Here is a 22,502-nt window from a genome sequence, read left to right as displayed (position 1 = left end):
ACAATGTAACACTCGGCACTGCTTGCTGCTTCTGCGGCTCCTACAATGTAACAGCGCCGTGAACGGAGACACAACTGAGAAAAAAGTCAGCGATCCTGATGAGCCGACCTCCGGAGTGTGAAATGCGTTTTTATTCTCCTGCGAGACCCCTTCCTCCGCCCTAGTGGTCCGTTGACTGGATTGCAAAGTGTCGTCGCTGACTGGCTTTACAGGATTGAGTTTATGTGGATTATTGGAAGCGGAGGCTCGTTGAGTTGTGTGTGTGCTGGGCTGGAGTGGGTCAGTATGAGGCTTCTGCTACTTCTGCTCTGAGCGGGCTCTCCGCTCCTCTGCCTTGGGTCTCGAACGAAATCACATTTACTTATAAAACTGGACACCCCTGGAGCAGTTTATGACGGTAAGAAACGGAATGTCACTTTGATGTTACTGGGGAATTTCTTTACTAAAATGCTGCCTGCTTTCCTGTATATACCAAAAACAACAAGAAGTGAACAAAACAAATGTCTTGGTATTTATCGCTGCCTATCATACTTTTATCTTTTATAAAAGAAAATAATTACATACAAGGAATACTTCTTTAGCGTTTTATTTGCAAATGTTAGAAGGTTCAGCTGTTCAAGTAGCTTTTTCTTTAGCTGAAGACATTACAAGCAGATTGGATTTTGTTGGAGCTTGTGGTGTATTTAACCAACACGATAGTGCTCAGATGGGAGATGAACATGATCATAAATTCTATTTGAGAGGATTATCCTTCTTTAACTTCTCTCATTAAGAGCCAAACATTGATGATCCCGGTCATTGGTGAAAACATTTGGTGATTTCTAAGTAAAAGATGTGTTTGTGTGGTCACACTTTATTTTTTTATTTTTTTATTTTTTTTAATCAGAGTTATTTTATGTCTACATGTCGATGACGTCATCGTTTTTGACAGTGTTTATGACTAGGCGCATGTGACTCGATCATTACGACGTCATATGGACAGGTGAAAACCAGTTGTTCAGAATTCTTCCCTCATGAAGGCACGATTAGGTGTGTGTGTGTGTGTGTGTGTGTGTGTGTGTGTGTGTGTGTGTGTGTGTGTGTGTGTTTATATATATTGTCAGGGTGATTGGGACATTGAGATGATTTGGAAAAATGTGTCCCAATCAACATGAATTCACTTCTTATGTGTGTGTATACAAGATCTTCTTGACCAAAAATGAATGCACCCCTTGATGGAAATAAATGTTGTGATGTTATTTTAATGGTCAAGATCTTGTATTGACAATAAAAGAGTCCAGCACTCTGTAAGGTCTACTCCACCATATCCCAAAAACTTTCAAGGAATTTAAGGTTTGGACTCAGAGGTACCAATTCATGTGTGAAAATTATTCTTCATGCTCCCTCCCAACCATTCTTTCACAATTTGAGCCTGATGAGTCTTGACATTGTCATCATGGAATAAGGCCATGATGTGTCTTCCTACATGGTTGTTTAAGAAATGAAAAGCTACACACTCCATCAATTAGGGTTAGAAAAAATGTTGCCAAACGTATTACATGATAGAAACATAATAATCACTGCAATAATGATCCAATCATATACTCTTAAGCATTTGCCTATTTAAATCCAAACAGCAACTTTTTTTTGTTGGCCGGGCAGTGTGTGTGTGTAAAAATGCACACACACTCTTGAAAAAAAAAAAGGGGCCAAGCCTAAAATGGCTATACACAAAGCTATTAATTGTCTTCTTAACCACAAACTATTGGTCAGGAAATTACCAAAATTAAAGTAAATGCACTACTTTTTCTTTCTCAGAAAACCATTAAAGACAGAATGAAGTTTTTGGCAGAATTTGGGAAGTGATGTTGCATGGTGATGCTCCAGAGCGGTGTCTTCGAACGTCTGGTTAGAATATAATAATAAACGCGTCTCTCCCACAGTGAAGCATGGAGGAAGAGACTGTGTCATTGTGTGGGGAGCCTTTTTAGCAGCTAGTATTGGTGAGCTGCTTCACTGTGAAAACTCATTTAAAGCTTTGGAGTACAGGAGAATATTGCAGAATGGCTTGCTTTCAAAGGCAAAGTTGCTTCCCAAATTGGAAAGACTACCAAGAAGTGGCTTGAGAAGAAGTCCATCAGGCTCATGTTTGGCCTGTTCAGTGTCCAGATTTGAACCATATAGTGAATATTTGGTCTCGCATTAAACTCAAACGAACTGGGAGACCAAAACCATTAGAAGACCACTAAATAATATTTTTTGCCCAGGAGTGTATATGTAGATGTATGTATACACACACATTTAAAATGTTTAGTCTCTTATGCTCACCAAGGCTGCATTTATTTGATTGAAAATACATAAAAACAGTAAAATAGTGAAATATTGTTACAATTTAAAATAACTGTTTTCTATATGAATATATTTAAAATGTAATTTATTCCTGTGATGGCAAAGCTGAATTTTTCCGGTGTTCAGTGTCACATGATCCCTCAGAAACCTTTCTAATATGCTGATTTGGCACTCTTCAAATTATTAATGTTGAAAACAGTTGTGCCAATTAAAAAATGTTTGTGTGTAAACCGTGAAACATTTTAGGATTCTTTGATGAATATAAAGTTAAAAAGGTAACACTTTATTTAAAGGTGACAGTTACATGTTACTACATGTACTTACTATAGTAATAACAGTATAATATGCATAATTACAAGTAACTAACCCTAAACCAAACCCTAACATTAACTCTAGTAAGTAATTAACATTACTCAGTACTTATTTGAGCAAGTACAATGTAACTACGTCACCTTAAAATAAAGCGTAACCAAAAAGAATAGCATTTATTTGAAATAGAAATATTTTTTAACTAAGTAGAGGTCACTTTTCTGTCACTTGTGATCAATTTAAGGCATCCTTTCTGAATAAAATGATTTATTGTAAAGAACAAACAAAAAGATACTACCCCCATTTGCAAAAGAGAATAGAAATATCTTCATGAATGGTCATGAACATTACATGACATCCCGTCGGGCTGAGTGGATGTTATGCAGGAGTAGTCCGGATGATTTCAGGGTGTCAGCTGTTAGGGGCGCGAGGGCTGCACCAAGGGCCCTGGCAGGCATTTCTGTGCACCTGAGCCAAGGCCATGTGGAGCTGAATTGAGGAGTTTTGAAGAGGGGGTAACAGGAGGCAGGTGTTCAGACAGTTGGAACTGGCAGCACCTGCCCATCTCAGTATTGGAAACCACATTGCCTGACCGAGCACATTGCAGTGTAAATTCTGACCTCCTGAGAGCAACCCATTGCCAAGTTAAGCACCTTATTATGGAGATGTTTCATGGGATCTTAACACCATGTACTCTCTCAGACTGAGCTGATATTTCATTTCAAGCTGAAGGGTCTTCCTTTTTCACAGTTCTCTTGTTGTATTAATCGCTGGGCTTCCTCATGGGAGTAGCATTTATTCATTTAAATTAAGGTAATATTATTAAAATGTGTCACATGATCCTTCAGAAATCTTTCTAATATGCTTATTTGATTAATAGAAATCTTAAAAAAACAGCATTTATTTACTTTAAATATATATATATTTTTTTGCGTTCTAGCTTTGTGTAGAAGTCTTTTGTGTCACTTTTGATAAGTGTTCCTATTTCTTACTGAATCAAATGATTAATTTCTTTAAAAAAAACAACAACTAACAACGAGACCAGCTTATATTACCACAAACTTTTAAACGATGGTGTGCTCTCTAAGATAACACAAGGCTGATCAGCGGATCTGCGAGAGACTGTAACGGGCTTCTTTTCACCACCAACTGAGAATTTCAGTGTCTGACTCTCTTGATAATTTGAAGCGCTGTTGTTCTTTGTGGAAATTATTATAGGGTTTGGTGTCCTACTTAGTGCAAATCTTAAGAGAGCTTTGAATGGACCAAAGTTTAGAGCACCTCCACATACGCCAGGGGTCAAAGTGACTGAAAACATTTGGATATAGCAATACAGAAACACCCATCAGATTTAACTGGACAATCAGGAATTATCATTAGTTCATCTAAGCAACTGCACCTTCTACTGTCAGGTCAAATATATTCATCTCAGATCTGATTCATAAAGAGATGAGCCTGCAGGAAATACAGGCTTGTTTTGACAGATTTTCTCTGCTTGTTCTTTCCAATGAAAACTTCCTGTCAGAGATGGTTGGAGATGAATGACTGGCCTCGGTATCATGAATAGAGAGTGTTCTGTCAGCGGTGTTGCGGTGACCGCTCATGTGGCACTCAAACGGATCACCAGCCACACATCGCATGCGTTTCAGCAGATATGACAGAAGCAAATCACAGCTGTGTGTGCAGCCCATCTGTCGCAGACTCAAAGGTGTTTTACAAGGGTAACGGTACTTGTTATTGTTAGCTGTGTGTTGTTTTTGTGAGGGAGGATTTATTCAATCATTTCCATTTCCCAGTTTTTCTGATGAAATGGCATATTCTTTCAAATCCGCATCATAGATTTTGTTAATTATAAATCTCAGTGTTGCTTCCTCATGCTGTCACCAAACACGCGCTCAGCCCTGAGGAAATGAGTGTCACATTTTTGTGGTAAGTGCTCCAAAATAGAAAGGAGCTTTTTACTTTACCTTTTTTTTAATTTTTTTTATCACTGTGCCGGAAAGGAAATACAATTTCTTATTTTGAGACTTATTTGACATTTACACTAATTACCATTTAAATGTATGGGGTAAGTAAGAATTTGTTTTTGAAAGAAATTAATACTTTCATTCAGCAAGGGTGCAGTAAATTGTCCAAAAGTGACAGTAAAAACATAATGTTACAAAATATTTCCATTTTAAATAAATGTTGTTGATCTTTGTATTTATCAAAAAAAATCCTGAAAAAGTAAGCAAAACAAGTGTTTAATTTTTTTTAAACATTGAGAATAATAATAAATGTTTCTTGAGCACAAAATCAATATATTAGAATGATTTCTGAAGGATCATGCGACTGAAGACTCGAGTAATGATGGTGAAAATCCTTTAAAAAACAATCATATTAACTTTTTACAATGTCTTATTTGTTAACATACTTAAACTAGCAGTGAGCAGTATATTTTTTAACAGTATTTATTAACTTGTTGTCTTGTTCATATTCATGTTACTTAACATGTTTAATTTTAATAACGTTTTAGTAAATGTTAAGATTAACATTAATTTAACTAATATACTGTAGGTAACTAATGTTAACAAACAGAACATTATTTTAAAGCGTTACCAAAAAATCTTAGCCATACAATAAAGCACTAAGTTGAACTTGACCTTAAAAGAAATTAAACATCCAAAACAGAATAAGTATTATCAAAATATCCCTTCTTCCCCAGAAGATACAATTTATGATCAAACCTGTGGAGATTCCCTATACTGCATTTCATTGGCTTTTGCCTGTCTGCAACTAAACTCAGACAGACAAAAATAGACGACCTCCTTTTTCCCCTCCATTTTTAATGCAAGGCTCGTGACACATCTCAAAGAGACAATGAGATGTTTAAGCATTGAGTAAAGTTCTTGTGTTTTGACGGAAAGAGGAAGAGTCGTTTGGAAAAATTCCACCGCTCGGGAGTGTGTCTATATCTGTAGCCTACATCTGTATTATCCCTTCTATTACACAAGCCTGTTCCCTGTGTTTGGACCACTTGTGCATGAAATATTTTTACAAAAAATGTACATTATGCTTGTGATGTGTGCACATAACTATTCAGTGACTGCCTTTTGCAAAATGATGAGTTAGCCTATATGCCGAAAATAAAATTATGAAATAAAATAAAATAATCTTGTAGATTAGGAATTTGTTCAAATAAGAAGAACCATAAGCTATCTATCTAACTAAACATATATTGGACCCGACCCTCTGTATTTTTGGAGCTACAACTGATTAAGATGCGTTTTGATCGATCGTATCACAAATAGACGAGGAAGACATATTCCCGTTTACACCTGGGGCCTCATTTATAAAGATGGCGTACGCACAAAACGGGGCTGAAAATGTGCGTACGCCACTTCCGACGCATAAGTTGTGATTTATAAAAACAAACTTGACGGGAAAATGTGCGCACCTGCACGCAAACTCTGACCCATGCGTACGAACGTTTTGGAGATGGAGCAGTTCGGCGACACCCATGGTGAGCTGGAGTTAAGTGTCTTTTTGGTCACTTTTAGACAGAAAATCTAAAGAAAATTAAACATATACAGAAAGATAATACATAATTTCACTCACCAAGCCTGTCAACTTGAAGCAAATATCCATCCCTTCTTAAATGTCCGCGCCAGCGAGCGCGTTGGGATGAATAATAATATGCAAATTATATGCAGATGAGGATCTGCATAGTAAAACTAGGCGTTGTAAGCTCCATATATTGTTATTTCGGGGTGGAGACGCATGTGCGCACAATCTTCCGCTGACTGGGATTTATAAAGTGAATTCTGCGCAGGTTCTGGCGTACGAACGGTTTTATAAGTCTGAATATTTTTTTGCGTACGCCATTTTTGCCTTTCGGGCGCACGTACACTTTTAGTAAGGTTCCTACGCACAGTTTTATAAATGAGACCCCTGGTGTTTTAATCCATCGCTTCCGTCCACCTTTGACCACATCTGTCCTGTTTTCTTCGAGGGGAGGGTCTATGGGCGAGTTTCGATCTAATGGACGAAACAAGATTGTGCAATTCACTGATGAACGCGACCGGAGACTTTTTTTTTTATTTTTTTTATGCGTTTTCGACTACCTCTGGAAGTTGTCGAAAGTGGACAAGCTCAAAATGTTTTAGACCCTGTTTACTATGGCAAGCCGTTTTTGCTTAAACCAAAGCAAAAGCGTAGCCTACCCAGTGTTACTCGTCGTAATTGCATTTTTACTAGAATTCAATTAGAGAGCTCTACAAATGAATTTTTACTAGTCATATGTATCCATTGACTTCCATTCATTTTTAATTAGTTTACATCTGTAGCGTCGTCCACTTGTGATCTGATCAACCAAAACTCATCTTAATACCAGGTGTAGACAGGGCCTGAGTGGAAGGGCTTAACTGTTAAAAGTTAATTAAGTGTTGGTTTATTGAGCCTTTTTCCATATAGGATGTTTGATGTGGTGTTTTACAAATCTGGAGTGAGTGGATAATTTTTAATTACAGTGTTATGAACTTTACTTGTTGTTAATTTGAAAGTAGGAAACTGATTTCAGATGCTACTACCAGACATGCTGAAACTCTTAGGAAACAACTTTGCAGTTCAGAGTAGACCTGTTTTGATGGGCCCACTGCTTCTTAGCTTTACATTTCACATTTTTCCAGTGTTGCTGCATTGGGATACTCAAACAAACATAGCCCATAATGTTTACTCTTTGGCGAGGATATCAACCTACTAATGGCTTTACTTTAACTGTCTCTGCATATTAAATTTTAACCTCACGGAACGGACGCTGCATGCTTGGACACATCAGCCGAGGTTAGATTATTTTCCGTGAGGTATGCTTGAATGAACATAGGCTAACGAGTACCATGGCTTGTTGGACAAATTACCATTTTAATACCATGGTATTCTTGTTGAACCATGCAAATACAATGGGATATTTTGAAGTATTCCCACTAGAGATGAATCGATAATTATTTAAAGCTTTATAGTTATTTTCATATTATGGTCATTAACCGATACATGGCTTATGTTAAAATTCTGTACTAGCCTACATACATTTACAATAATACACTAAAAACTAAAATCAATACGTTTAATTGTGGTACTTTTAAATTGTGTAAATTTATTTAAATACCTTAGGGGTATTTAATCCAATGTAAATGTAGACACCACAACATTATAAAGTACATTATAAAAAAATAGATATTAATTTTGAGATTTGTTAAAGATTACATGTAACAGTTATTTAAAAGTGTTATTAAAGATTCACTTTTAAGTGAACATTAGATCACGGCAATGGTAATTTAATTGACGTGTGAATCTTTGCTTGGCTCACTATTCAATTTGATTAGCCTATGATCCAGAAGGTAAAAATTCAATTATGCATCCTTTCCTCCAATTCTTTTATTATTAATAATTATATTAATAATCATAATATAGTTTATTTTAACTTTACAAAAAATAAGAACAAAGACATTTACAAAAAAGCTATTGTAGTATACAAAGTCTTAATACCTAAATGCTTTCCCTTAAAATTCCATACTGTCCAAGCTGGTTTTTGTTTCCCTCATCCACATTCAAACTGTTTTTGAAGCAGAGCGGTTGGAAAAATCACTCTTTTCCTTTTTTACTTCCTCTAGTCATTGCATTTGTGCTTGCTGTGCCAAATGTAGCCAGAGGCTGCAAAAATGTCAAGTTCAGAGATCGACTGGGTCGTGCTTGTATCTGGTTACACACTGACTCCCGTAGACCTAGTTTGAAAGTGTGTATACTCACCTGAGTCAGGATGTACGCCCACTTCCCCTCCCCACATGCCAGAGAACACACTCGCAGCACATTGCGCTGTTTATGTGGGCTGCCATTGGCCATTCGCTGTAGAGGAAAGGTCTGTGTTTGTTCTCCCAAAATGGGATTCAAACCAACCTCAAGCTAACATGCATGGCAAATTTACCAAACTCTTTATCCTTTATTAGTTATTGGCTATTCTAAGCTTTAAGCTTTCTGTGTCTGCGGTATTATGCTGCATTGTTGCAAATGTCTTTTAGAGAGAGTGTTTGCATTTGTTTTGCCTTGTTCAACAGTGCTACTGTAACCTTAAACTTTAAGCTTTAGACTGAGGGAGTCCTTTTGCTAGCAGTAATTCTGAATGATGTCTGTGCATAATTGAGTGATCATTCTCCTGTTTCAGTTTTGGTCAGAGTTTGACTTGTTGACTGATCTAGATATGCTGGTCCCATTTTAACACTTTCTAATATAAAAATGAACAATTTCTGGATCCACATACTCAAGGCAATGCAAATTCAACCACTTCCTAAGAGCTTTTAGATCATATTGTGAGAAAGCTAATTCTCATGAAATAAAAGTTGAATGTACTTATAGTAAATATAAATTTACTTTAAGATTTGAAACCATTTGAGTATTAAGCTGTAAAATCAGCTTGTTTGGAAATCCTTGGATCCATAAAACATTATATGACTGCCCACATTTATACCAGAATTACTAATCATAAGTAAATAAAGTGTTAAAGAGGCTGAAGTATACTTTTAACTGTTAGTCGAATACTTTATTAATGCGGCAAGTTGCTAAGCAACTGTAATCAGGCTACAGTTAACTAATGATCTATATTGGCAGAATAAGTGTTTATTAATTTAGGTAGCTTAATGTTTCATGCTGGTTACAAAATTGTTTTAAAATCATTAAAAAAAACCTTGCTTTAAAAACAATGAATTTAGCTTAAACTGTTTAACACTTTCCCCGCCAGTGTTTTTGAAAAAAGTTGCCAGCCACCGCTAGCATTTTTGATAATTTGCACAAAACTTTCATGGCTCCCAGAATATTTTGTCATATAAATATCTGAACATGCTATAAAAAGAAAGAACAGACAAAAAAAAAAAAGAAAAAAAGTGAAGATCGCATTTTTTTTTTCAAAGACTACAACGTGCATAATCTAATGGACAGAGTAACATGCGAGTCTCCTGAGTCATGTATCCTATGAATGGAAGGAGATCTGACATGGGGATTTCCAACATACAACACATCCCTGCAAAGGGCTCAAGGCTCAAGTTGACCGTGTAGTACACACAGCATCTATCGATCTGGACTTGCCTCGCCTGGGGACGTATAATGAATACAGAACATTTGAGTTGAGCTAGCCGCTTTCTCAGCTCTCCATTACTAAAGTGCTCAAGACTCTTCTACCATCTTCAGCCCAGGGGAGGCTTTCTTCCCTCTAATGAAGTGAGGCAGATTTGTTTACAGGATATTGATTGCTGTGGTAGTTGTCCTTTTATTCAAGTAGCTTTGTGTCCCTGGTGAGTGAGTGGTTGTGTCTCGGCGGAGAGGCCGGATGCAGGAGTGGAAACATGCAGGGTCCGTGTGTCCAGAAACTGACAGCGTCGTTACAGTGGACAAACCCTCAGCAGTTAAACCTGCTACTGTAAGCAGTGCAGAATTGACTGGAATGTGCAGCTTTAATCAAAAAATGTTTGAGTCTTGGCTCAGGGGAACCAAGAAGCTTGTTAGTGTAGCCTTTTGCAATGCCTTGCAATATTTTGTACCTGAGAATGCACACAAAAACAATTTGGTGTAAGCTTCTAATAAATGTTAAAGTGACTGTAATTTTACCTGATTTTGATAATTTGCATTTTCTGTGTGTTTCATGCCCACTATTCACATCCTCCAATGAAAACTACATTTAAAGGTGAACTTTGTAATTTTTTATGTTAAAATACTTGTTCTCTTTCAGTATAATGTGCAGAAACTACTAAATAATAAGCTATTGTAGGTTGATTTCGACTTCTGGCTCAGTATATTTGTGAATGATATTATATAGTTATTTAAACTGGGAATGCACCAACATTTCGGCTTTTTGTTTTGTCACTTTTAATGTTAAGTAAAGTCTCAAATTCTATCGATTTTATTATGTAATTCAAACAATAAATGTTGTTTTGGCGCTCTTTAATACAGTTCAAGCGGCAGCACAGATCAAACGCACATTAACTGATCATCTCATCTCCTCTTTACTACTTGTTACAGCATGAAATATACATGGGTGAACACCAGAAGGTATGTTGAAAGATACATTAAAACTTACTGAAATGTATCATGTCTCATGTAATCACTCAATCAGTGTTTCAACCGGGGAAAGACGTCAATAAAACAGCTTGTAGGCTATACAAAGTCACTTAACGTTACATTTACCTCAATGTCCATAAACTCATTAGTTAGCTAAAAAAAAAATAACTCTACAGAGAAGCATTTTGCTAAATATATGCACTGTATTACAAATTCATTATATTTGTACTTAACCTGTTAGTGAGGTCTTCATTGTTTAATGTATACTTGAATAAATCTGTCATGAAAACAAGTTATTACAGTTTTTGGTTTGAATGTTTATATTTCACCAACAAATTGGAATAGAAACAACTATGTTATTAAAAGTGCTTTATGTGCAATTTAAATGTTTGTTTTAGCTACAGAATTTTAGTGTTGATTATTAAAAAAAAATTATTCATTAATTATTTTTGTATTATTTATTTTCGGTTTTGGTTTTCGGCCAAGTGCATCAAGAATTTTCGGTTTCGGACCAGAATTTTCATTTCGGTGCATCCCTAATTTAAAGAAAGAAAGTTATTATAAAGTGATATAGTAATATCGTATATGAAACAAAAACTACATCACTTTTTGAGGCGTCTTTATTTATGCTTCTATGGCAATGGCATAGATTGAGTATTTTTAAGTTACATAAATGGTCCCTGCTGAATCTGAATGGTGGATTTGGTGATTAAGAAACTTTTTTTTGTTGCTGTTGCATTTTTACTGAAAGTATGAATTCACTTCTTTTTTTTAACTCTTTAAATCGTCAAAATCTGCTAAGGGGTAATAATGGAACAACAATTTTATAAAGTGATTTTTCACTATTATTTACAACAGGATCTGCATCAATGTCTGTATTCGTCCAATTTGACTGTCGCTGATGTAATATATTTAATAAACTTGACAGGTGATTTTTGCATTGAGATTTTACAATTGAATACAGGGACCTCAAAACATAATTTCACATAAAAAATTAAATGGGCAGAGGGAATGAAAAAATAGAATGAAGAACAGCCAATCATAGTATAAATAATTTGCATATAGGTTTTATGTTTTGGTGAATTATTATTCTGATGGTATATTATAGACTCTCATTAATTTGTTTGCGTGTCAGAAACTTGCACCGGTGCAGCCAAATGATTTTTCACATTCATATGCTGTAATTTGCGAGTTAAATGCTTGATCTGTTGAGCCGAGTTATGCTGAATGTAATGGAAGCCTATTTAAGCACGCTCATGTGGTAAGGTGACGTCCCCCAAGGGAACAGACATATAAAGGTTAGCTTGCATAGGAGGATCGAGCTACACTGAGGACACCTGGGCTGTGTAGATTCTGCCATGCTTACTGACCTTTGCACGTTGAGTTTGTGTGCTTTGAATGCATTAAAGGTGATGTTTTTGGAAGACCGTATAGTAAACCATTAAGGTGAATTTTTGTTTACACCTTTATAAGTCCCTCAACTGCTTGTTTGGCATTATGACACAATGAGGACATTGCTCTTAGCATCGGTCTTGAGTTTGTAAACTGTATCTGTCTTAAGTAGTTTGCCCTTTTACTCTCCTGTTTTTTTTATTTTTTATTATTGACTTCCAGCAATGCACATGCAAGCTGCTTCATTCAAATGTCATACTCTGTAATTAAATAATTAATAAACCTGTGAACAACAGAATCCTATATTACTTATTGTCTGCAAAGGGCAGTTTCTGTCTAGATTTGTTTTAAATACAGAGGCAGCAGGCAGGTGAGGTACCTTATTATCAGCAAGATTACTTCAGACATTTTTCATTATAACTGTGCAGTGCAAGACTCATGCAAGGTGCACTCATTCTTAATGGTCTGTTAAGCTAAAATGTATGCTGCATCATGCTGTTCTAGACTGTCTAGCATTTTCACAAAATTATGGTAATCTGTTGTTAGTTCATAAGGCATTAATTTTACCTGATCTCTCTTGCTCATGTCACATGCACACATGCCCTTCAAAACTATAGGAATTATCGAGTCATTGTATGTATTCTATTTTATTTTAGATGCTTAAATATAATCTAAATGCTTTATTTTAGTGTTTCCCTTTTTCCCCCACAAAAAACCTTTGAGCTTGAATGCCCAGAAATCCCTGTGAGGTGAGGTACCTTAAAGGTCAGAGATATTTCTCTGTGACCTTTACATGACTGTAGAATGAACATGAGAGGGGTTCAGAAGTCTCTGTGGATGGCCTGCTGGTTATGACCCGTGGACATGTCAGAATCCTGAAGTGAAAGCGCTTCCACATGGCTGATCTTACACACAAACTGCTCTACTGTTCTATTCACCTGATAGAGCACAACAGATTTCCCAAGATAAGGCAATCTGAGAAATGTGAGTGGAAAAAGATTGATAATTGAATCTCTTAAAGGTTAAAGGCACAGTAGCCTATGTAAGTTTTGCCGCTATGGTCATTTATTCAAAACAATAACAAAGGCATAGCTTGTTGACGCCAAGAATGAGCATGAGTTGTCGTTTTCACCTCCACAGCCGATGGGAAGCTATCCAACAGGACTCGGGCAGGAATCATTTTCATGGGTGATCTAATGCAGTGGTTCCCAATTCCAGTCCTCGTGACCCACTGCTCTGCACATTTTGTATGTCTCTCTTATCTGACACACTCAGTTCAGTTCATGGAGTCTCTCCTAATGAGCTGATGATCTGGTTCAGGTGTGTTAAATAAGGGAGACATACAAAATGTGTAGAGCAGTGGGTCACGAGGACTGGAATTGGGAACCACTGCTCTAATGTATTAAAGTTTTATTAACATTATTGTGGTATGAAGCAGGGCGGGGCCGAGAGGCCTGTATGGGACATTTTATGTTGCTGTTTTATTATATTTATATGCCGCTGTCAGCCGCTGCTTAGCCTGGTCCTAACAGACTCTCGTACATTTCATTTGTACAGAGAGTCTGGCCACTCTCCATTGACAAGCGTTAACTTCCTTGAAGGCGGGTACTCTGTTGAAGTTTAAAACTATTGGATCTGCCCAGAGCCACTCTGGATCTGGCATAACCAATCAATAACGTTGACGTAACCCTACAACTCAAACTAGTGCACGACCTCAACGTCATCGTTCTCAGCCACTCCCTCTGTTCGCTGATTGGACCAGTAAAAATTTGACCGGAAAAACCCCCCACGAATATACCGCAAACCTAGACGGAGTACTGAAAGAAAATGAAAATTGAGCAGAAGTACGTAGGAGGGCGGAGCCAGGCTAGCCGCTGCTGTTTCTTTCTTTCGTTTTGTTGTTTGTTTATTTTACAATTAAAGTTACTTTTAACGTCCTCCACCTCCTTCTCTGAACTTGAACTTTGTTAGTTACGTTTGGTCACTTAAATTCACATTTTATTTAATTCTAATGAAATAGTAGCTGGTGCTGAATTACTTCTCATACAGGTCGCTTTATTTGACTAATTAAAATTGTGGGTTAACACAGGGCTGTTTTACTTGGTCAAAACTATCATACTAAAAGTAGCCTACATTTGAGTGTTTTTAAAGTTATGTTATAACATTACTCTGGCTGGAATGACACTTTATACTGTGGCACATTGCGGTAAGCTAGATCGATATTAGCATATCATATAATACAAGCTGGATGACTTTGTGTTGCTAAATGGAATGCAATTCATTTTAAAATATATTCCCCTGGTTTTACAGACAAGGCTTAATCCTAGCCCTAGACTAAAATGCATGTTTATGCTGTTTTAACTGAAAGCAACTTGCACTGACAAGGGGCTTTCACACCGGAGGAACCTTTTCATAGTTCCTAGAACTATTGGCGGAAGTATGTATTTTGGCGTGTTCTCACCGCAGGAACTAGGAGGAACTTTTGGAGGAACTAATTGAGCTCCTACTTCAGAGTTGGGTCTAAACCAGCACTATAGGAACTACCAGTGACGTTAGTGTACGCTGATTGGCCGAATGCACGCGAAACACCAGCACCCGCCATTTTTAAAAAGGCTGTGTAAAAAAATTTCAATATTTACTCTAGAAAGGAATTCTACAATTAGACATGTTTAATTCTAAAATATGGAAAACAGTGCCAGATGGACCTCTTAAAAATCCAACCCAACTTTGAGGGGACCAAGTGAAACATGATTATGTATTTCTGCTCAGATAGCAACACTGGACATCAACCACACGGCAAACTACCAACCTTTTCATTAATTTCTACTTTCTATGTATCTTTCTACTATCTAATTACTTATTAGACAGGACTGTTAGACAGATCGTAAACTAATGAAGACGAGAATACGAGCATTGCTGGCTTTCTCAGCGCCTTCAAAATAAAGGTCCGCTTCGCCGTCAAAATTAAAGTCACAACAATAAGTGTGGCTTACGTCACTTCAGAGTTCCTACTGGTGGTGCAAATTCAACTAGGAAAATGTTCCTAAGGGAACCATTAGTTCTCGGGGAACCACCCTGGTGCTAGTTCCTAAAGCTAAGTTCATAATAACTGCCTGGTGCAAAAGCCCCTATATTTTAAAATATGTCAGTCATTGTTTTCCCTCAAGATGCAGACCAGTAATGTTTTTCTCAAAGGCATGTTTATAAAAAACTATTTATATGTCCTAATCCTGGCTTTATCTAAGCCCTGTCTATGAAACTGGGCCATTGTATGGTGGAGAAAATGCAAATAAAGCTCTTTGACTTTCTGATTATGCTTTGTTAGTCACTTGACAAAATAGTGTTTTATGTTACTTGTTACAAACATGTTACTTGAGAGATTAAAATTTCTAACCATATTGACCTATATAACAATGTTTTTTTTTTTTTTCTGCCAATAAATGTATTCAAACAGTTGCTTACCTGTCTAATAAAACACATATTACATTAAAGAATATTTGGTGTTTCCATGGTTGAAGTAAAATCAAAGAAATCGAGTGTAACGGGGATATGATGTCATCGGCAGGCAACACAATGAAATGTATTTCTGTGTATGTGAATACCTCTTCTTTGAGTCCATCCTCCATGTCCCCATTTGCTGTTACTTTTAGCAGGAAAGCTGCGTAAGAACCCCTAAGGAAATAGATATATTTAGGCATAATGTAGGCTGTACATAAAAATATCAGTTTGTCATGTGTGCATTGGAGTCTGAATCAGCCTTGTAAATGCTGTGATCCAGTTTAACCAGTACAAAATTGTCTATTCTGTAATTATGTATTTATAGTAATAATTATACCTGTTTTTAAATTTGATTAATTACTAACCCAACCTGATGCAAATGTTATGTCATACTGGAATTGCGCAACCTTAAGCAGATATCTTTGTGTTACAGACTCTGGTTGGACCGTAATGACCACACGCTTCCGGTTGCCTGCAGGCAGATCCTACAATGTCCGGGCGACGGAGCTGGCACGTGACAGGCAGCGCACCGAGGTGGTCTGCAACGTTCTTCTTTTGGATAACACTGTCCAGCCTTTTAAAGTCAATGTAAGTAATGTGAATAATTCAGTTTACTTATGATCAGATCATGAACTAATGATATGGTCATGTCTAATTTCGCCGTTTTTCAATCCACTTTGTATTGTTACGCTGTTGGCAGTAGACATGTGCCGGTATTCGGTAATGCGATAAATCGCGGTAATGAATATGCACGATATTGTTATCGCGGGCACTTCAAAATACCGTGAAAAATAATAGATCCGAATTTAGATTTTTAGAACGCGCATTAGCTTATTTTCCATCAACCGCTTAAACAAACTGCGCAAAACACGTGCGCATTCTGATGTAAACAATCGCCACGTGTATAAGCATGCGGCCGGTGCGCACTTCTAGTCTAATGTAAACAGTCCTCACATGGAGAAGCAGCATGGCGGAAGGAGGAACGCCGCCGCCGATCTATCCGGATCCATCCCGCTTCTAAAAGCAGAGCTGCCAACTCGACGCATTCAGCGCGAGACTCCTCATACGCTCACGCCACACATCCGTTTTCTCACGCAGAGAAAAATCGCGGAGCAAAGAGGACACGAAGACCGTCAAACAAGACAGAGCAGGTTACTTTTGATATGAAACAGTAGAACAATTGTGTCACAGAAAGTTACATTTAAACTATTTAATGACCAGCAGCATGTTAGATGACTAAAACATATAGATAAAGAGGAGTATTTTGCTGAATATGTGCACTGCACTTTACATATTTATTATATTTTTACTTGTGTCATTACATAATTGTTATTATAATGAAAACCACATTATATTTGATTTAATTAGTTATTTGTAACCTTTAAAAATACCAGCTGATAGGGCTCTATATATGGTTACATAGCATTATGTGAGAGATTTTTTTTCATGAGAAAAAAATAACGTGGGCTATCTACTGTAGCCTTCCTAATATTTATCCAAAATAAGTCAATATTGAATCAAGATTTAAATCAAATCCCAAGTATTGAATTGAAATCGTTAAATTTGTGTTAAGCAATACAAACAGTAGCCTACCAGTCATTGTACCATGTAATCATTGTAACATGTTGTCACTAAACTTAATAAAATTCAGTTTAGTTACCAAATGTTTTGACAATCACAATTACACCTTGTGATGCAAGTTTTATTTTATTTTTTACATCCCCCCCAAATCCATCTGTTTCTCAAGTGCAATTAAAATACCGTGATAATACCGTATACCGTGATAAAAGATCACTCAATTAATCGCAGCATGAAAATGTGATACCGGCACATGCCTAGTTGGCAGTATATGTAAATTAACAATGTTTACTCGTTCTCCGTGTTGCCTGAACCGAGAAATTGTTTATTGTTGGCATGACAAAATGGACCCATTATGACTAAAAGTTTGCCAAGGAGTATTTCCTACTAAAGCAAGGCAATATTTGACTCTAGTAAGCCATTCAACAGCCTTTTTTCGGTTTTCCCAGAAAATGTAAATTTTCTAAAGAAAATGTGAAAATGCACATTTTCTAAAGAAAATGTGAGTGGTGTTGCTATGTGGTTGCTGGGGTGAATGTGATTTCAACAAGTAGAACATGTTCCTGGATTAACATCCTTGTTGATCTTGGAATAACATTCCAATCAGCCAATTAGATCTCAGAATTAGGTTTACAGTGGGGTTAGGTTTTTAGGGGAAGGGATATGGTTAGGACTATGATTTTTGACAGGAGTATTGTTCTAAGATCAACAAAAGATGTACCGACACAAAATCACGGTAACCCTAGGGGCTTCTGGGTAGTTGATAGATCATTTCTAGATGCTTCCTTGTAGGGTGTTCTGGATGGAGTCCATGCACGTCCAAGTATCTATGATATTGTGGTCTTTATGGCTTGTGTCCCTCTTTCAATGTTAGTCAGTTGTGTATTCTCATCCATTTCATCATCCCTCAGATGAGTCTGGTCATTTGTAAAAGTTATAGCTTGGCTCTACAACAAGAGACACTCTCTTCAATCTGAGACATGATTCATGTCTGTAATATGGTGCAAGACCAGTTTCACACTGATGTTTAATACATGTAGTTTGTTTTTCAAATCCCTATTCGTATTTTTGAGAAATAATAATAGTGATGCTTGCTTTAGCCAACAAAAATCTCGATTATATCCTTGTCAAACACTAGTAATTAGGGATGTTCATTTAGTTTTTTTTCCCCCTAACTGGGAAACTCATTAACCTTTATCATACAAGATTATGTTCAATTAGAATTACATTTAATTATAATGGATAAGAGTCTGTGAACCATTAAAAATAACAACATTTGTTTTCTAGGGGTTTCATTTTACATGTGCAAATAGCAGAATAAACAACAGAACATGAGGATTCACACATCACAGGATTCACGCACCTGCAGCGCTTGTGTGAACGAAGAAAAACAGAATAAAATCATATAGGCTATGTATAAAAGCAGCCGCAGCGCTCCAAAAAAAGTTCAAGGAAAGGAGACAGAGATGGCAGAATGCGGCATCCTCTTTGTTTTCTTTATTTTACAAAAGCACAATGTTTTGTTTTTGTGAGTGTACACAAATAAAAGTTAACCCTTTATAGTTTCTAATGATGTCTTCTGTATGACCATTAATAGAATATTTTAAGTGACCTCATGTGCACACACACACAACATATCAGTTCTAGCAATGCTAACTTGACATTGTAGCTTGTTCATTATCAAAATAAAGTAGTTAACCATTCATAAAAAGTTACACAGCTCAATTTAAATAGTCCATTGTACAATCTGTGCCATTCAGCGTGACCACCGCCCCAATGGTGCGATGCCAAGCACATTTTTGCACATATGAAGGATGATATTTTGCGTCGATACTGGAACGCAAGTGAAGTACAAAGCCTAGTTTACTTAATAAATAATAGTTTAGTCCAAATACATTGTGAATATGGAAATATTTGGATTTGTGCCTAATGAGAGAGTGGTAGGCTCCGTGAGCTCAGTAGGGGTTTCTTTTACAGTTTCGCTTTAAATGAATTTGTTTTGCCATTACATATAGCTACTTTTTTTTTTTCATTCTTCTTCTAAATAGCATTCAATTTAAAGGATTTGTTGTGGAGTGAGGGGAACTAAAATAGCTTATTAGCTATGTTCATAGGGTTTATAATGTTTGTAAACATTTTGCTTTATTTACCAGTATTTTACGTTATTTCTGAAAAAATTAATTAAAAAATACTCAACTTATATGTGACTTATCTGTTTTTTCTCTCAAAAACTCAATTTTATATGTCTAGCGTGTTTTTTAACCATGCAGCAAACGGTTTAAAATATCTTGAAAATTTACTTAAAAAATTACTTAAAGGTATAGCGGAGGATGTTTTACTTCCTGGTGGGTAGTCTAAACTATTGGTCCTCCTAATTGTCAATCATTCTGGTGAATCAATCAAACTTTTCAAAAAGTGGAGAGGGCGGGTCTTATCTAAAATTTGGAAAGATCCTCCGCTATACCTTTAAATTACTTTTTAAACTGTTTAACCCTGTTTAACCCTTTAACTGTCAGTTAACGGTTAAACAAGTGAATTATCAGCATCTGTATTAGTAACATTGTTAATATCACTTACACTATACCGTTCAAATGGTTCGGCTAAGTAAAAAAAAAAAAAAAAAGAAATTAGTAATTTTATTCAGCAAGGATGCATCAAATAGGTGTTGCTCTTTCGAACTTTCTATTCATCAAAGAATCCTGAAAAAAAGTATTATATAATTTCTACAAAAAATATTAAGTAGCTGAACTGTTTTCAACATTTATAATAATAAGAAATGTTTCATGAGCACCCAATCAGCATATAAGAATGATTTCTGAAGGATCATGTGACACTGAAGACTAATAATAATTAAAATTCAGCTGTGCCTCACAGGAATAAATTATTTTAAAATATATTCAATTAGAAAGTTATTTAAAATTGTAAACTGTTGTAAATTGTTTACTGAATTTTTTAATCAAATAAATTCAGCGTTGGTGAGCATAAGAGACTTATTTCATAAACATTAAAAAAAAAATCTTACTAACCCCAAACTTTTTAATGGTAGTGTAATAAATAGCTATAACTGCCACCAAACTTCATTAATCATATATGAATGAATGATTGTATGTGAATGCCTGATCTGTAGAACATTATGCAGTGTTTAAGGTCTTATAAATAGAACTTATTATAAAGTGTTCCCTTTTTTCCCTATGAACCCCAAATCATATGCATATTTGTTTGAAATGTGTCGTCTATGTGAGTTTTTCCAGTCTGCGTCATCTATTCTACATCATGCTCATGTTCTAGCTAGAGGATAGTGTGTAATTCTGCTTATAGAAGGATGCATGCTTGACATTCCAGCAGGATGAAGAGTGGCCTTCAGGGTTCCAGAAATTCATGTAGATACTTGCACCTGCAATGTAAAGCTACCACGACACACCCCTCACACGCGACAAGCAAAGGCACAAATCCTCAGCTCTTTCATTTGTTGGTCTTATTGCAAAACCCTTGTGTTTGTTCATCCTTGTCCACAGTGTTGTGCAAAGTGTTGTATATAAAAGGGTCCTTACGGAGAACTGTTATGTCCTGACTTGAAATAAGAGCCTGTGCCAAAATTGAATTAAAGGTTGCTCAGGTTACAAAAAGTTATTCAGGTTTTCCCCAGTGGTTTCCCGTCAGTTACACTGTCCAAGGATTTCCTGTGAATCAGGAAGTATTTCCATATTCGAATTGGAGCAAGCAATAAACAATAAACCTATAAACATCACATGACTCACTTTAAACAGCTGCTGATCTGTTAGATGAATCAAGGCGTTCTTACTTAGAAGTTGTCATGTCACGCAGTTCTTTGATTTGTAACCAACATTTCCTGGAAAGCCAGTCCTCATGTAAGAGCCCCATTGATCAAATTTACTCACTCGCTCTCTTGTCTGTACTTTTTTGTGCTAGACCTCTTTATGACCTAGATAGTCTGGCAACACAGCGGGTCCTTGATGAGTATAAGGCGCACATGGAACGGAAGCACTGGGTCTAATGGAAGGAGAGAAGGAGGACCAGAGGCAAATAATCAGGAGGGGGGCGAGGTGTTATTTGCAGGAAGGTTGTTATTTGTGTTACAGAAGTTGATGTTGTTGATGTTACGGAGGGGTCATCATAAATATGTCTCATCTGTGTGTTTGTAGAGGTGCATGTTACGTCTGGAATGCAGAGAAGTAGCCGAAAGTTTGTAAATATTAGAATTGATTGCTGCCTTGTAGCGTCTCTCTTAATGTGAATGTCTAGGTTCTATAGATTTTGTCACTTTGATCTTGATTTTCTTATCAGTGGTGTTTGCGAAGGCAAGTAACATCATATTGCACATACTGGGGTTAGGGGTTTGTTCAAATCCCTGACCCTAAGCATTATCCTTTGCCGCAAGACATGGATGGGACCTCAAATTGTGTGGATTTCATTTATATTCAATGAGGGATGGCAACAGCGATACAATTTAAAGGAGAAGCAACACCGGGGATTAACAATAAGCATATGTTCCAATTGCCCAGTCGGACCAGTAGTTTAGATTTTTAACCAGTCTTGTCAAATTTTTTTTATTTTATATAAAAAATATTGATATTGATGATGATGACCAAAAATATACTCACCAAGATGGACATTTTGACAATTTTGTGTGTATTTGACCATTCAAGTGCAGTAAGCCACGAAAGATAATTGAATTTGGGATCGCGTGCTGTCTGAGAGCCAGCTTTTTGAGCGCAGTATGTAAAATGTAGCAGCCCAATAGAGCCAATGATGGTTCCATCAGCTGGACCGAAACTCTCTCATTCTGGCTCTGGCCTGGATTAGCGGGCCATCCTTGTTGTTTAGTTCTGGACACATTTAACATCACAATTGGCCTTAGTGACATTAGCTTAGAAGGACATTTGTTTCAGAAGCTGAGCTATTTTGATGAAACTTTATGACAATTGCTTTTTTCCTTCAAAACAACATGCTCTAATGAATCTTGCCCAATAACCCCAGGAACGTGCATTGAGAAATCAATTTCATGCTGGCTATAATTGTGGCTTAAGTGTGTCCAAATACTTTGTGGGCCTCCTGTGCTGTGCCAATCTTCCCTTAGTATCAAAACACAGAACTCAAAGCTATTTTCTGCCTATTCCTTTGGACTGACTGTCTTCAAAACACTCACAGGCTTCCTGAAGACCTCCGATATCTGGACAAGCTGGCGCAAGTCTGTTAGCATTTTTGTCATACCGCACTCCTCTCCTTTTCTCCTTTAAAGTCAGCATTAAATATATAAATGTACAGTATTTTCTAAATGTATGTTATTGATATTA

The 22,502-nt window shown here is 36.6% G+C and overlaps 1 protein-coding gene across 4 annotated transcripts in view; it reads left to right on the top strand.

Annotated features, from left to right (window-relative positions):
- Positions 1–22,502, top strand: part of ptpn4a (protein tyrosine phosphatase non-receptor type 4a) — a 50,454-nt gene continuing 27,952 nt past the window's right edge. For 2 of the 4 annotated variants that reach the window (XR_014207780.1, XM_082176368.1), the window contains exons 1-2: positions 5–397; positions 16,043–16,197. Coding sequence is in view for 3 of the 4 variants with exons in the window: in XM_082176368.1 (XP_082032494.1) it covers positions 16,060–16,197 (138 nt within the window). In the remaining variant the exon portion in view is untranslated. Of the gene's footprint in view, positions 398–16,042; positions 16,198–22,502 lie in introns of all 4 variants that reach the window. The other 2 variants (XM_082176370.1, XM_082176369.1) reach the window with 2 other exon arrangements.

This window comes from Leuciscus leuciscus (assembly GCF_965113295.1).
Source record: "Leuciscus leuciscus genome assembly, chromosome: 7".
Classification (NCBI taxonomy): domain Eukaryota; kingdom Metazoa; phylum Chordata; class Actinopteri; order Cypriniformes; family Leuciscidae; genus Leuciscus; species Leuciscus leuciscus.
Note: the sequence above shows the minus strand (reverse complement) of the source record. Positions and strands in the feature narration are given on the sequence as shown.